General features: G+C 36.3%; 1 protein-coding gene across 5 annotated transcripts in view; it reads left to right on the top strand.

The window, feature by feature from the left end:
• LOC149552499 (calcium-transporting ATPase 5, plasma membrane-type-like) overlaps positions 1 to 16,922 on the top strand; it is a 325,070-nt gene that overhangs the window by 100,942 nt on the left and 207,206 nt on the right. For all 5 annotated transcript variants that reach the window (XR_016352944.1, XM_089788076.1, XM_089788075.1 and 2 more), the window contains exons 11-12: positions 11,979 to 12,056; positions 12,355 to 12,426. Coding sequence is in view for 4 of the 5 variants with exons in the window: in XM_089788076.1 (XP_089644202.1) it covers positions 11,979 to 12,056; positions 12,355 to 12,426 (150 nt within the window). In the remaining variant the exon portion in view is untranslated. The remainder of the gene's footprint in view (positions 1 to 11,978; positions 12,057 to 12,354; positions 12,427 to 16,922) is intronic.

Raw genomic sequence — 16,922 nt, 5'->3', positions numbered from 1 at the left:
CAGTCCATCCATAAAATCTAGGGATGCTCCTAAAAAGTAGGAGACAGCCCCAATCAACCAAAATTGAGTCCCAATGACTCCCCTACTTTGTGCACCTCTGAGAGAACTATCACTGAACTGGGAGTTCCTCCTAAAAAATAGGAGATGCACTCTAAGTCTCCAAAACGTTCGCCGAGGTCTCCAAATGCCCCTCCTAGACCACTCCTAGTCAATCCCTACAAATTAGAAATCCCTCCTAAATTGTAGGAAACTGTTGTCTCTGCTCCAAACTACTTGGGAAGCTCATGCATGACTCTCAAAGCCCCTGGATTGGTTCCCTCTATGCTCTGCTGGCCTATGGGAACCAGATAATAGAGCAACCTTGCTAGAAATGTTGTCACTAAGGAAGGGCAAAAATTGGGGACATGACAGTCCTCCCTTCCCAAAGATTGCTTGTCCTCAAGCAATGTCAATCCAACTCCACAAACATTAGGCAAGTCCATACCATAACCAAGAATGATCCCAGGGTCCCAAGCCATCCTGGAAGGTTTGTAGTTCCATCTTCTAGAAACATTGTCCTGCACTGCACCCAAACAAGTAACCTCATGAAAACCCCTTGAAGGAAGAGCAATCAAATACTGTACCAACTCTGTCAACTCCTCAATGAATTGCTCTCCGAAAGAACCAAACTGGAACACTAAAGGCGAAAACTCTAATAAGCCTACATTGGCTTCCACATCCTCAACTATTGAACTGCAAATCCAAGTGATTCCAGGATTCCAAATCCGCCTCAAAAGTGAGCCACCATGCTGACACTTCGTCACTATGATATAAATATTAGTGAACCACAAGTTGTAAAGCAATTCATTAGGACCCTGAAACACCAATGTATCAATGAGACCAGGGCCTGGATCCCAAACCAAAATACCAAATGTACTGAATGAGATGAAGAAGTATCTCAACCGCACTCCATGAAACATACATACAATGAAACAGACCAGCAAGGTGTGAAAGTGAACTCCAATAAACCAGTATTCCAACCCACATGACCACCTAACAATGCTGCTATGATTCTGACCAGCAACTCGAATGATATCATAGACGTCATCATACCAATTCCAAACAACAAATGTCCCAAAGAAACACTCCTCAATGCCCTCGTACTGAATCATGGATGTAGTGAATGCCAAGTCAAGTAGTAAATGATTCCAGCTTGGACAGCCACTAGTCCATAAGGAATCGAAGACTATGGAATCACCAATCAACAAGGATACCACTGCCATATCAATGGATGTAGATGAAAAACTCGAAGATGAAGTATGTATGCCATCATGAGAAAAACCAAAGCATGTGTCATTTGTACACAACATTGTAGGATTATCAATTCCTGAATCCCATATCGATCTGAGAAATGTTGCTCCACCCAACCACTGCGCTACTCTGACGTAAACATCTGTATACCAAAAGTGAAGCAATTCAATATGAATCCACTGAAGAAATGCCCAACACATGTTGATACCAAGATCCCAAATCTTTGCACTGACACATCCCTTCGGCATGTTGATACTCATTATGTTGTTTTTGTGAAACTGTACCTCATCCAACCAACTAAGAACTTCACTCCAAATGAAGCCACAATTACTACCAACAACCAATGCTGTTAGGAATTCACAAATGAGCCAATCATCGGCAAGGAAAGTTTGTTGAATACTTTTCCAACTCTTCCAAACAGCTGCTGCAACTTTACCTATATTTCCACAAATTAGTGTGCCTTTATTAAAGGTTGTTAAGTAAATGTTTTGCTTAACCATGTAACCAACGAAGTCCCTTATATTCTGATCGTGAAAGCCCAATGTAATATTTAAAAAGTCTGAATTTTCAATCAAAAGGTACATCGCTGCCCTATCATATGGAAGAGTTGATAAACCCATTGATGATTGAGAGATGTTTCTAATTCTCAACAAAGACAGACTCTTTGTGGCTGGTCCACTAGGTATGCAACTTAATATGTCATCAACTCTTGGTAGGGAAGGATCAACTTCACACTTGAACACCCCAACTTGAATGTAACCAACCCAAGGTTCAAAGTTTGACTTATGAGATGAAAGAGAATTGCTGTTCAAAGTCAGAAAATCAGAAGTATGTTCATACCTTTTCACAATGTTTTTGCAGTCTTCTCTTGCCTCTCCTTCCAAGGTAGGTGACTCCTCTAAAGGTGCTGGTCCATGGGGTGTGTTCAAACGAATATAACATGTCCCATTAACTGCCTTAGCTGCCCAAAATCTGATACATACCTCTATCTCCATAACTGATATGTTTTCCATTACTAACAAACTCCAAGGTGTAGTATGCCAAACAAACCAAACATTATCAAAATGCAATATCTTCTTAGTAAGCAGCCTCTTAGTCTCCCTAATCATCTCTTTAAAACAAGATGCTTCATATGATCTTAACAATTGTCCTTCCATTGTAGATGATGCATGACTAACCAAATCAGAATCAATAATGTTCCATTTCACACAAATGAAAATAACACTTGTGGCTGGTCCATCAAGTGTGAAACTAATATCATCATTGTTTGGAGCCTTTAAGGGGCTCTTTAAAAGAGGAACGTCATAAACTTCATGATGCAAACTAGACCAAACTGAGTTTTCTAAATCATAACTCTTTTCCTCTTCACACATCTCAACATGCTCTTCTTGTGGACTTACCTCAAGAAGCTCTTCCCTTGTATGCTCATCATCCTCACTTTCTTCCCTTGGAAGAAATAAGGATCTAATGTATGACTCTCTTTGTCTTCTTGCATTATCAAGTTGATTGCATCTTTCCTTAAGTGTTGTCTTGCTTGGGCAGCAAGCATCTTGGCCTTCTTAGCTCTATGTGACCATCCATTGCACGTCTTTTGAGCCTTTTTCACATCTTCCAAAGTGGGGTAAACACAATCAAAACCTTTGTGGTTTGAATCCACAATATAAATCTCATGTGCAACACGCTTAACCTGAGTACCATCATAGGAAGACTCAACAACCTCATTACCTTCATGTGAAATGGATGATACCACATGACTAGAGCTACTATTGCAAAAATTAGAATAGGGATCAAACCTTAGAGATATGCTTTCAGCATCCCTAATGGACTGATCCATGATTGTAATCTCTTCCATTTTGTGATCAACTTGATGAATCAATGGTGTGCTATGTGTCTCCTCCTGATCTAGAGTTATTTCTTCTTTAGGAATCCCACATGATGACTGATTTTTGTTTTTCATAGGCTGCAACTCAAATGATAACACATCTTCATGCCTTTCTTCTACATAGCCTGCAAGGGACTGATCCATTATGGTGTTTTTATCATGAACATGGATAGGTTGACACAAATCTTCTTTCTCACATGAAAACATATCATCAACTATGGCATGGTATTTCTTTTTTGCAAGCTTAACCTTATGACAAATTTTTGGATGCATGTGAATGTAATCTTTGAAATGAAAGTTCTCCCTAACATATTGAGGAAGAGTATTATACTCCTCAAGTATGCTAATTACTTCCGTTTTCCTGTCTAGTGGCAATGGATCCTTTCTAGAAGAAGATGATGATCCACTAGCATGTCCAAATTTCCTTGACATAGAATCATTGAACTGCTGCAATTGAAGCTTGAATTTTTGTTGTGATTGTTCCCATTCTTTCCACAGGGTTATATCTCTTAACAATTTTGCCATAATGAACTACCACGTTGACCAACTGAAACTAACATGCCGGAGCAAAAATCGACCCTGTGCTGCTAATATGAATTATCAAAACTTTTGATCTAGTACCCAGATGCCAAAATGGATTATCAAAAAATTTTAGCCAGTACCCAGATGCTGAAATGAATTATCAAATTTTTTTAGCCAGTACCCAGATGCTGAAATGAATTATCAAAACCTTTTATCCAATACCCAGATGCCAAAATGAATTATCAAAACTTTTTAGCTAGTACCCAGATGCTGAAATGAATTATCAAAACTTTTTATCCAATACCTTGATGCCAAAATCTGTTGTGACAATTTCTCACAAACCCTACAGGCTGGCAGGATGTAGGCTCTGATACCACTGAAAGATCCCTGATAGATGCCCTTGCTGATCTTCTGTAGTTTTTAAATTAATAAACTATATTTTCCTGTGATTACTTTGATGGTCTTTGAGAATAGACAGAAGTTGCAGAAGGTTTTGTTTTTGTTTTGTGTTTTTTGATAGTTTTCACAATAGTAATGAATAACGAACAATAAACATGAGAGGAGACTGAAAATAAATAAGAACATAGAGCCAAATCAGAATTGTTATAAATCGTACCAGATAGATTTCTGATTTATAAAACCAAATAATAAATCCAATGCAGTTCCAAGGAGCTTACATCCAACAATGATGTCAAACTGCTGCAAATGGCAGCCGTAAGACTGCAAGGAATCACGTCCCAGCTAAAAGAATCAATCTGTAACGCTGAAACCATAAATTTGCAACCTGAATCCACAATAAAGAATGGTGTACTCTATTCCTGATAGCAACACACACTGTCTGAAGAATTCAATGCCAATAACTACTGAGGGATACATCCCAGCCAATCCAGAACCTGGGGTTTGTGTCCCAGATGAAGAATTGCTCTCTTAGAGCCAATTCACAAAAACAAGTTTTTCAATATGCAAAAGATAATAAGAAATTAGGGCTCCATCTTCTTATATCCCCTTCCAATTGTAAATTGAACCCTAAAGGGAAATTACACTTTGCCCTTTCAATAAAATATAATAAAATAACATTTTTTCAATTAAAGTCGTCCATGCTATAGGAAAAACATTACTTTATTAAAATTCCATGGCTGAAGGCACCAAAAAGTCTACAGATAGTAAAAATCATGTATAATAATTCGAGACCTTTCCAACGAGCTATAACACATAGGTGTACCTAATCAACTGAAGCCAAAATCCCCTTATTACTCCAAAATGGTTATATTATTAACCTTATTTTAATTTATTTAATCACCAACTTAAGAAATATTTAAATATATTAAAATATTTCCCAAATGGTCCCAAAAGGCCCAAAATGACCAATCAAACATGAATCTGACCTTGTCACCTGTCTGTGCTTGATGCCGGACAAGATGTGTCAACTGGTAGTCCATCCCTAAAATCTAGGGATGCTCCTAAAAAGTAGGATACAGCCCCAATCAACCAAAATTGAGTCCCAATGACTCCCCTACTTTGTGTAGCTCTGAGAGAGCTGTCACTGAACTGGGAGTTCCTCCTAAAAAATAGGAGATGCACTCTAAGTCTCCAAAACGTTCGCCGAGGTCTCCAAATGCCTCCTAGACCACTCCTAGTCAATCCCTACAAATTAGGAATCCCTCCTAAATTGTAGGAAACTGTTGTCTTTGCTCCAAACTACTTGGGAAGCTCATGCATGACTCTCAAAGCCCCTGGGTTGGTTCCCTCTATGCTCTGCTAGCCTATGGGAACCAGATAATAGAGCAACCTTGCTAGAAATGTTGTCACTAAGAAAGGGCAAAAATGGGGGACATGACAGATAGGGGGAGCGATCCCTATGATTGTTGAGCAGACCACTTCAGCAGTAGTAGAAGTAGAAGTTAAGGACACCAAAATGACAGATCAATCTTTGCAGATCTCAATTGGGACAAACACCTTGCAAATTGGTGCCACAAAGGTAAATGTAAACATCACAGAAGATCCTTTTAAGGATCTTGGCCCTTGCATTGTTGGCAATATTGTTGGTTATACCAACTTTGAGGAGGAAGAGGAGAAAAAGAAAAATGAGGTAGTAGAAGAGAAGGAAAGAAAAAGAAAAGAAGCATAAGCAAGAGGAAGAGAAAAGGAGAAGAGAAGAGGAAGAAAAGAAGAGGAAGGAAGAGGCAGAAAATAAGCATAAGCAAGAGGAAGAGAAGGAGAGGAGAGAAGATGAAAAGAACAAGAGGAAGAAGGAAGAAGAAAAGAAGAAGAGAGAAGAGGAAGATAAAAGAAAGAAGGAAGAAGAGAAGAAGAGAGAAGAGGAAGAGAAGAAGAAGGAAGAAGAAGACAAGAGAAAAGAGGACGAAGAAAAGAAGATAGAAGATGAGAAGAAGGCAAGATAAGAGGAACAAAGAAAGAAGGAAGAAGCAAGTGCACCAAGCATTGCTCTTACCCTTGCAACACTCACAGGCTCAGATGATGATGATCAATTAGAATTGAGACCATCAAAAATAATAAATAGGTAAAGAATTTGTAGAAAACACTCATGGAGGTAACTGAGAAGTCACAAGGAACTGTGCCTATAAAGTCACTTGACCCTAACCTTGAAGATAGAGCCAAAGATGTGATTCAAGCATTTGACGCTGAATTCACAAGTTTTTTAGAAGTAGCAACAACTCAAGCTCAAGCAAAGCATGATGCGCGGATGTTTGGCACTGTTTGTCAAAACATTAGGAATGATTTGATGACTCTGGATGCTTGTATCAAGGCATTGAAAAAGTGCAAGCTTGAAGGTAAAACCTTGTATGCAAAATGTGCAATGTCTTTCATCTTTACTAAAGACATTGATGATGAGCTTAAGAAGAAGTGTTCAAAAGTGAAAGCACTGACAACTCAGTTACGTTAACTTGGTGTAAAGATTGAAACAATTGAAACACAAATGATGAAATAAGTCTGTTGAAAGACATGAAGACAAGGATTACAAAAAGGTTCCGCTTCTGAGAGAACACCTATCTTTGAAGCTGAGCACCATTGAATGTCAATTGGAAGAATGTTTGTCAGCAAAGACATCTTTGGACAATCTTATTTACTTAGATTTGAAAGCAATGGAGATTGCATCCTATGGATTATGCCCTCTTCTCAGCATCTCAGGAGTAAAGGACTCATGGGCAAAGAAAATGAAGAGTCTGACAGTTAGCCTTGGAGACTGTATTTCTCACTTATCAACCTAGTAAGGAGGTAATGAACCAAAATTTTGACATGCAAATAAGTTTTGACACCTTTGTCATTGATGTCAAAGAGGGCGAAGTATACATATAAAGAATAACGAAAAGGGGAGTAATAAAATGATTGTATAAGTATACGAAGAAAGGCGGAGTAGTAGTATTAGGAGATATAAGGAAAAGATGGTTATATGTAATGATCCACAATTTTGCAAATTTTGTAAAGGCCAATTTTGAAAAGTTCTTGATGTAACATTTCGGGACTTAGCCAATTTTCCCATATGTTGTCATCAATGCCAAAGGGGGACATTGTTGGCAATATGGTTAAGTGAGTTCAGTAAAGGGTTGTCATTTATGGCAACATATATCTCTGAAAAGATGGCCAATTGAACAATTGAAGATTCCGTGATCAGAGACAGAAAATTGTTTAAATGTTAGACAGTTTCCATATTAGTTTAGAGATGAATTTTGATATTGCAAAGTCTGCAGTGACAATTGGCATGTGCGCAGTTAAGGACACGTAGACCAAAGTGTCATGATGGCGTGCCTAAGTGTGTAGATCAGTACAAACAGTACTAACTAAGTTACAGGTAAAACACCAGCAAAGGCAGAGAACAGGACAAAACATAGTATATCAGAAAAAGGATTAATAACAGGTTAAGGAATTATTGCGGCGATGAAATAATTACTTAATTATTTAGGGACGACATCCTAGACGTTTGCCCTAAGTTAGCATTGGCCAATTTTGTATATAGTCAAACATGTGAAAGTATCAAGCCGACAGGATAGGGTTTTGTAAAAGAAAAAGATATAAGTAAGAAGTCACTACTTGCGAAGTATGTGAATATGAATGTGATGCAAATGCGAAGTATATGGTGTATATGGGAATTGAGTATGTGGAATGGAAACTTATGTGAGAGATTAATGGTGCGAATTCTGATGTAAGATCAGAGATATGCTAAGTACAACAGACAATAGATAAGAGGTTATTGTTTCTATCTTATTTTGTTGAAACATTGAATTGTATAATTGCATGTTTGGGCAGTGGGCTCTTCTTGCATATATATGTAATTGTAATACCAACTCCTAACAGGGTTGAAGCAACTCTTAATAGGGTTGAGGCTTTTAAAAGGGCCTAGTCCTCTAACAAGGACCGAGACACTATATGTACTTAATAGACTCCTAATAGGGTCAATATCCTTAACTAGATTATTTTGTTTAGTGGATCATTTTGTGGGTACCATCCCCACCGGGGTTTTCCCTTGGCCAGGGTTTTCCTAGTTAACAAAATATGGTGTTATCAGTTCTCTTTGTGTATGGATTTATTTACTGTTCAGCATTAATGGTTTACTTTCATATGCATGTTGTAAAGTAATTAATAATATCCAGTTGTGGGCAAATGTCTATAGAATACTGATTCAACCCCGCCTCTTAGTATTATCTATTTCTAACAATTTCGCCATGGTCCCCTTAGGCTAACCAAGACTTCTAATGGATCTTAATGATATTTGGCCTAAGTAGTTTCAGTTGCAGACCATTTAGAAGGGGTTAGAGGCAATTTTGATAATACTTACTATATATAGTAAGTCAATATGGCTACATTTGGGCTTCTAGTACAGTACTATGTTGATATTATTTATTATGCAATAATAAAGCTTTTTATAAAATAAAATAAACTATTTAAACTTTATTAATGCATAGGCTATAGTTTGTGGAAAATATTTAACTAAATGGCCCACTTTATTCTATAATACATGGGAAGTATAAATAAAAGTTAGGGAAGACTTAAGAAAAATCATGTTATATGGCATGAATATAGTAAAGGAAAAGAAAACGATAAAATAGGGGCTGAAAAAGCAGCCACAAGCAAATAGGGGCGAAAAAGCGAAATTCCTATATTATAGCAAATGCCAGTAGAGTGATTTTGTTTATCCCACATTGTGAAGATGTCTGAAAAAGCTCTTAGAAAGTGTTATAAAAGAAATTGAAGAGCTCTCTTTCAGCAATCTTGGTTATGTTTAAAATTGACAATATTGTGGTGAATTGTTTTTGGGGTGTGGGGGATGAAATCCCTTCAAGCATCCTTCTTGCTGTTACAAGACACCGTCAGAAGGATTGGAGATTGATTTGCAAGGTAAAAATCATATTGAAAATTGTTCTAGTGCTAATTTGGAGTGTCAAGCAAGGGTTCAAGTTTGATAGCAGTGCTGAATGTTGTTATTAAGGAAGGGTTACAATCTTGAATGTTGTTGCACCAATCAATTTTTGCTGGCTGTACTTTCAATCCAGTCTGCAGGGTGACTAAAGTATATATTCGGGAGAAAGGCTGTAGCATTTCTGAGATCACCTGATGAGGACCATACATTACTAAGATAGGTTGTGCAATTATTGAATAGGTCTTTACCAGTCCTTATTTATCACCTGTAGACTGTAAATGGTTAGGACTGAGTTGTACAGTGATTGGAATTTTTGCTGCAGAAGAGGTCATACAGGTCTGCAGATGCATAAAGAGTGCTGAACTCACATTTCTTGGGCATCCAATTATGCCGGTAAACTGTGCTATTGTTGGAGCTGAGTGTGAGTAACTGTCATATCTTTCTTGCACAAATTTGTTTGAAATCCTAAGCTGGAAAATGACCAGGTCTGCAATAACAAACTTCTCTATTAGTATTTTGTAAGAAATGAAATCTGGAGATGAATCTGCATATTGTTACTTGTTTCAGCAGTTTAAATGAAATCTGATAAAATAATTATTTCTAGTTCTTGTTAGTATATTGTTATTTGTTGTGAATTATTGAAACATCAAACAAGGAAAAAACCCCTACATAAAATTATTAAATAACAGAAGAGCGAAAGCACCAGGAATTGGTTTGCAAGCCAACTGTTTGACAAAATTGCAAACAAGAACAAGAAAATAAAAAAATAATAGAACAAGGCAGCTCATTAAAATGGCATCAGAACTGTGTATCCTGCCATCCTGGGTGGGTACAATACAAAATGATTAGATAGTGATATTACTGATTGGATTGTACAACCATTGTCACATCCTTTAATACACAGAGAAATAGGGCATTACTAAATACAAAGCAAGAAGAACAGAGAAATCTAAAACAAGAATTAAGCAGAGGTGAATAGGGTATAGGGAGTATGGGTTAACAAAGAGCTCAGAAGCAGAATCAACAAATGCACTTATTGATGCAAATGATGGCTAGACAAATCGGTATTGATGTCAGTAATGACAAAAGTAATGGAGGAAACAACATTGCTATCATAAAGAAGACTTCTGGGGAGATGCTAGAAGATCGCTAGTACTTGCATTAGCATCTTGGATGGTTAAGCTCCATCTTTAGAAAGGAAAAAGCAAATGAAAAATATTCTTCTAGTGCAAGAAACAATGAGATTCAAACCAATGAAACAACAAATCATTTGAATGGTGATAGTGCCTTGGTAAATACAGATCAGGTGGTAGATTTTCAGAGTGTCTCTTTGGACATGTATACGGTTACTTTTGATGAGTTTGTGCACGAAGATAGAGACAAAAAAATAGCCTTGGATTTGAGATCAGATATTTCTAGAGATGGTTCACATAGATATAGGTTGGATGATCATACACAACCTTTGGGGAGGAGTGTTTTTGAAGTCATCAATACTAGTGAGTCTAGGAGTGACTCTCTTACAAAGATAACTACTCATGAAGAGGACAACAAACACTTTTTTTCGGAACAAATGAATCAACCTTTTGACTCGTGGGATCTGAGTGTGATGGAACCTAAGTATTGTGGAGATTCTGCACAACATGAATTTCATTTTGATTCTCATAATGACTATAATGAAAGTATGGAGGATAGTATTGATGATTGTAATAAAAATCTTGAAACAAAATCTGGTTTATCTTTACATGGGGCTGACTTTGAGCACAAGATTAGGAGCTTTGATTTGAACCCACAATATACTAAAATGATAATAAGGATGCACAAGAGACTTGGGACAACCTTGGAGTAATTGATGCAAGATATAGCAATTCTGATTTTTATATTCATCATAGCAACAGTTGACTTGGTTTGCATAAACATGGCTGGACGAATTAATTTGAGGTGCTCATTTATTGTAATTGTCCCCATTTCAGCAGGTTCCTATAGCCAGGATTGGTCAGTTCATCATTGCGACCCTCGTGCGCTGACAATATGTTTTGAAGTTTTTTGTGGCAAGACTTGCTAAGATATGTTTTGAGGTTTTCTCATTTAAAGGGCGTGTTCCTTCAATAAAATGAAGATATATATGGAGATTAAATGTGAAGGAGAAGATCTGTGTTATGGAGTAAAAGAGAAATAAGTAAATCATATACACCAGCAAATGAAAAGAAAATATTAAGAGAACAATTTGCAGATTATAAGAGGAGATTGTGAGAAGTTTTTATGGTGGTTTTGTATAGAAAATTGAAGAAGAATATTATAGTATAATTTTAAAGAGAAAATGATAATGAGGTTGGTGACTACATTCATAAATGGGAGTTGGTGCTTCCAGTGGTTTGGTGCTCACAAATTAAGTTAGGGGTTGGTGGCTCTAGTAGGTCGGTGCCTACATACAATTTTAGGAGACATCCATATTCAAGCATTTATAGCTGTGGTTATTCCCATTATGGTTTGGTTTCCATGTAAACGCTTGTGTTTTTGGTGTTCTTATTTGATAAAATTTGTATTTTTTTTGATTAAGCCTAAAAAGGACATTACTATTACTTAATCAAGTTTTTATATCGATTCATCTACCAACAGCCCCTCCCCAGTATATTTGTTCTCTTCATAGGCCTATTTGGGTCTAAATTCCTTGAGACTTGGTGAATCTGCATGATTGTTCATATGTTTTGTGTACAACAATAAATTTGGTATCGATTTATTTTTAATTAAAATGAAGTTATCGGTATATTTTAGGTCCTATTGTAGCCACCTTGTAGGTGTGTTTGAACCTTCTTGTAGGAATTAGGATGATTTTTGAGTTTATGTATTGTTTACATTTTGTTTTAAATGTTTGTATGATTGTACATGAATTGGCATCTTTGTTATTAGGTTCCTGCAGATGGATTGCTTATCAAAGGGCACTCACTTTCTATTGATGAATCTAGCCTTACTGGTGAAAGTGAGCCGGTATGTTCATATATCACTATAATCTAAATTTGAAGGAATATCTTTGATTGATTAGCTTGTACTTTAAGACTCATAATGTGATGATTTTAGTTACAATTGTATTCAATCTCAAAGTTGCTTTCAATATGATAAGTAGTTGAATACTTTGTGTGGTATACATCTAGCATATGTTAATTTAAATTGCAATCTTATATAGGTTGATCGTTGGAATTGTTATTTATGTAATATATTAATTGACATTGCAATACTGAACAATTATATACTATAAAGTAATAAGTGGTTTAATCTTTGTATTCAGGTACTTAAAGATTCAATGCACCCATTTCTTTTGTCTGGGTGCAAAGTTGCAGATGGCTATGGATTGATGTTGGTATGAAAAATTCACAATTGTACTCTCCATTTTAGGTTTTATTGATGAAAAATGCTTTATGTACTTACAATGATTAGAGCATTGATATATTCATCTATGGTATGTTGAAATATAATCGATGTAGTGTCACATGTGACTCTTTACTTAGATCTGAAGAAAAATGGGACTTATCAAATTCAATCTTTCTATAGCAGCTATCTTGCGTTGTGGGGCTAGTCCTATGTGTACTTATACTCAGATCTATTTATCTCTATTGCTAGTGCCCTCTTCCATAGCAAAGTTAGTTCTCTTGAGCATCTTTTTTTGGTAGTTTCTTTACTCCATAATAGGATATTGTAATATCCCACACTAGGATATTGTCTCAAAATAAAAGCTCTGATACCATTGTAAGAACTCCTGCTGGTTCTAGCTTTGACAAACACCAATTTTTCTTTACTATTCAGATGTTTGAAATTTCATGAAAGACTTTGTATGCAAGCTTTCTCTCACTGTACTTCATTTTCAGATTGTGTTCTTTAAGTGTTTAGGCTGCAATAAAAAGTTATTGAATGCTTCTGACAATGTAAGGTTGTTATAGAAATGATATACTTGTTGTTTCAGACCTTTGACAAACATATGCGTGACTGAAATTACCTAATACAGCTGATAGACATAAAGTCAAACACTTGTCACTTATTCAAATGTGCACCTACAACCACTAGGTATACAAACACTTGGCATGTATACTAGTTGATTCAATTTAATTGAAACACATAACTACAGCTCAGCGTTTCATCAAACAATTTTTGTGCAACCCTGTAAATCCTTATTTTAAATCCAACCATTAACAATGAACAATGTAATGCATCAACATATATTTAATTTAAAACAATGTAACCTGGGGCTGGTTGCTGGCATGGCTGGAAGAATGCAATGCCACTTCTAGTTTGCAAAATAGAACTCCCAACGTGGCCTTTAGACTAGAATCGCTGCCTTGAGTTCCTGATCACAGCCTATATGTATATAACTGCTGCTACAACGCCCAACTAACTTTTTCCCTTTTGTTAGCTCTTAGGAAGGGATTGCAGCCTTTGCTAGCTGCCAAAATAATTTCTTTCGAACCCTCTGTTGGTTTCCAAAACCGCAGATTGGAAATCCAAGAGCCTGCCACTTCTCCGATAGGACTTCTCAATCAGTTCTGGCCAACAAACGGAAATCGCTTAGATTCTCCTATACTTCGGGCTCCGCTACACCCAGGTGGGTAAACCTTTACCTTAACACTAACTGCCTGGTTCAAGGTTTTTCTATAGCGAATTAAAACTTGGAGTTTGTCGACTGACAAGGTCCTTGAGCTCAAATGAAACTAAAATTGGATGCTGAATATTTGATAATTGAATGTTATGTATAAATTTTGTAAATAATGGAATTGATGCTTGCAGAAGGAATATATTGATTTTGTGACTTCAATAAAAAGACCAGTGCCTTTGCTCATCTGGGCGATAGAGTCAACTTCAGAGAATTGTTACATACAACTTCATAATGTTCAATGCACTTGTACTGCCAATAATTTTGATAATCCAGATGCGACAGACCAATTATAATGCAATCTTAAATTAGTCCAGATTGAATTTTAACTCCATTGAGACAAACTGGACACAGCTGCGGAAATAATTAAATATTTCACAACACCTATGATGATCAAATTTAAAATGTTAACTAACCATGTCCACTTATCTGATAACAAAATCATATACAAAATTTTAAAATATAATTATGAAGGACGATTCGTCTACAGCTTAAATCTCCACGCCATTAAAAACAAACAAAAGACATTTTATTTTATTGAAAATAAAATAATGGCATTTTTATTACAAAATCATAATATAGCCCTTATCCCTCTGTACAATAAAAATATAAAATGCTTCTCCTTTTAAATGACTTCTATGTTCCTCCCTTTCTTTTCAAATAAAATAACTCCTATTTATATATGGCATTTCATACTAAAGATTATGTCTCTAAAGAAAGATACATCCCTAAGTTCATGCCCCTTCAATAATAATATTTTGTAATTTTTAATTGCACCTCTTCATATTACTTAATATTATTATTATCAGCACTTTAGTTTAACCTTAGGGCTTTTTAATCATTATAAACCGTACCATTCGCATGTATATTTCTCAATTTCTTTTATACTAATCTCTTTCGCTATCCTCTTTTTAAATTATCGGGCATGAAAATTTTTGTGATGTTTTAGCTACTCAACACAGGAAGATCAACTTTGAGTTTTTTAATGCCGTGAATGACACTCTAAATCATGATGGCGGAGCTTTTCTTCATGCTGTCACGCAAGGCTTCCTATCTTTGATTTTAGCAGGTTGTTGTTGCATCATCGTTAGTTTGGGAGCAACTGTTGCTTGAAGACGATTCTCGCTGCTGTATTTGGAGGTCAAAGAAATATACCAACCGAACTGTTATTCCGAGAAACTTGGTCCGACTTTAATAGCACTTCTAAGAGGGATCAAATCTCGACACCTTTCATAAAGGCATCACATGTATCTATCGATGAGACTCTCATCCTGTGTAATCATCGCTGGGGATGAGATTCTACATATTGCAGATGAATGGAGTCCCATTGGCATGCAACTGTAAACATAGATTGTGATTCACCTTCTTTACAATCTGAAACCATCAAAGATGCTCCTTCCTTTTGTCGGGTTTGTTTGCATGCATGATTACCGCAGACACCAACTTCAGCGGATTCCATCTTTCAAGTTTGTGCTTACATCTTATCACTTGTTTGTGTTGGACTTCGTCTGAATGCTATTAGTTTCTGGGTTATTTATATGATATTACCTGAACTACAATAAGCCTGACACTGAGATTCTTTATTAACACCTTCTTGACTAAGTCTCCCTACTGACGTCTATGCTTCAAATATTTGATTTCAATTTGTTAAAGCTGATGAACATGGTTATGTGAGCAACTAATGGCATATATTTGTTGCTGCATCCGGTTTATAGAAGCACTTGTTCCTTTTGATATTGCTGATATCCATAGTGAGGCAGGGTATCATTCCAGAATTTTGCTGAATAACTGATGGTATTGTTTCATACAATATGTTGTGTTTTAATTTTGCTGAGAACATCGTTCCTCATAAGAATTTGATTACTCCTGGACATAACTGGCACTGCATATATACGTGAATGTACCATGGAGTCTACGATGACACAAAGTGTTTATTTCTAATACACTATTGATCTGAGTCTTATATTTTTGTTTTTATTTGCCTTTGAAACTCAACACTTGACTCAGCAAACACCAGTGAACTCTCTTATTGTGCACAGACTTAATTTCTTTGATCAAATGCTATATACTGGTACACATGTCCAACAACTCTCATGCCTTCCAGGTCCACAACGGTTCCCCCTCAAATCCTATATTTATTACATCTTTGCCTGTCCATACTGGGAAACCTTCCTATTCAAATCCTTACCATTTTCAATCTGTGACTGTGCTGACATGTCTTTCTTAAAAGCAGCATTGATTTGAAATTGTTTACCGCATAGGTTAATTAAGAATTACACACAGATAATGAACACGAACACGAATAGCAAAACTCTTCTTATTATTATTCGCATATGCCAACTAGTACATTATGCTTGAATGATAAGATATGATGATTACAATGCTTCCCGAAGGGGTTATAAATACTTTCCGAAGAACTTTCCCGAAGGAGTCCGTCGGCCACATACATGTTGCTACATAACAAAAACCTTTCCGAAGGGACCCGTCGGCTACATAACAAGAACCTTTCCGAAGGGACCCATCGGCTGATACACAATTTCCTTTCCGAAGGGACCCGTCGGCTGATACACAATTTCCTTCCCGAAGGGACCCGTCGGCTGATACACAATTTCTACCGACGACAAAAACAAATAATTAAATACAACCTTCTAAAGGGACGATTTCTAAAACTTCCAAACTTCATGTTTCAATTATCTTGGTCAATAATGGAGATTAAATTTTAGGTTCCATCACCCTCAACTGATGAAGTAAATACCAAGTGCTACTTCAGATGCTGCAGTGATTAACCGTAGGAATAAACACCCAAATGGATGAATGAATTCCTTCATCGTTCTTGAGCTACAACAATGATTTTTTCCTTGCACATGAAACCCTCTTTGGATGACAATTTTCAGACTAAACAGTTATCAAGTTGTTATACAACAGCAACAATTTGATAGTAAATCAGATATAGAATTCAACACTATTCACCATGTGTTTCAATGGCTCAAAAGTGTAACAACAAGAAGAGAGGAATCAGTCCTCACAAACCCTTGTAGAAATGCTTTAACAAATTTACAATGTAATAAAAATCAGTGGGCGAGAATGAATGCTTTTTTCTCCATGAAGTCTCTTTTATAATACAACTTGGCTTCTTTCTCACACTTTTCATTAAAGAGCCTTCATTAATATGCCTTTCAATTAGAAACTTTCATTCAATAATTTAATAATAA

The sequence above is a fragment of the Cupressus sempervirens genome, chromosome 6 (assembly GCF_028749045.1).
Source record: "Cupressus sempervirens isolate cs-2001-9-10 chromosome 6, ASM2874904v1, whole genome shotgun sequence".
In the NCBI taxonomy this organism is placed as follows: Eukaryota; Viridiplantae; Streptophyta; class Pinopsida; order Cupressales; family Cupressaceae; genus Cupressus; species Cupressus sempervirens.
This window is presented reverse-complemented; position numbering and strand designations above follow the sequence as displayed.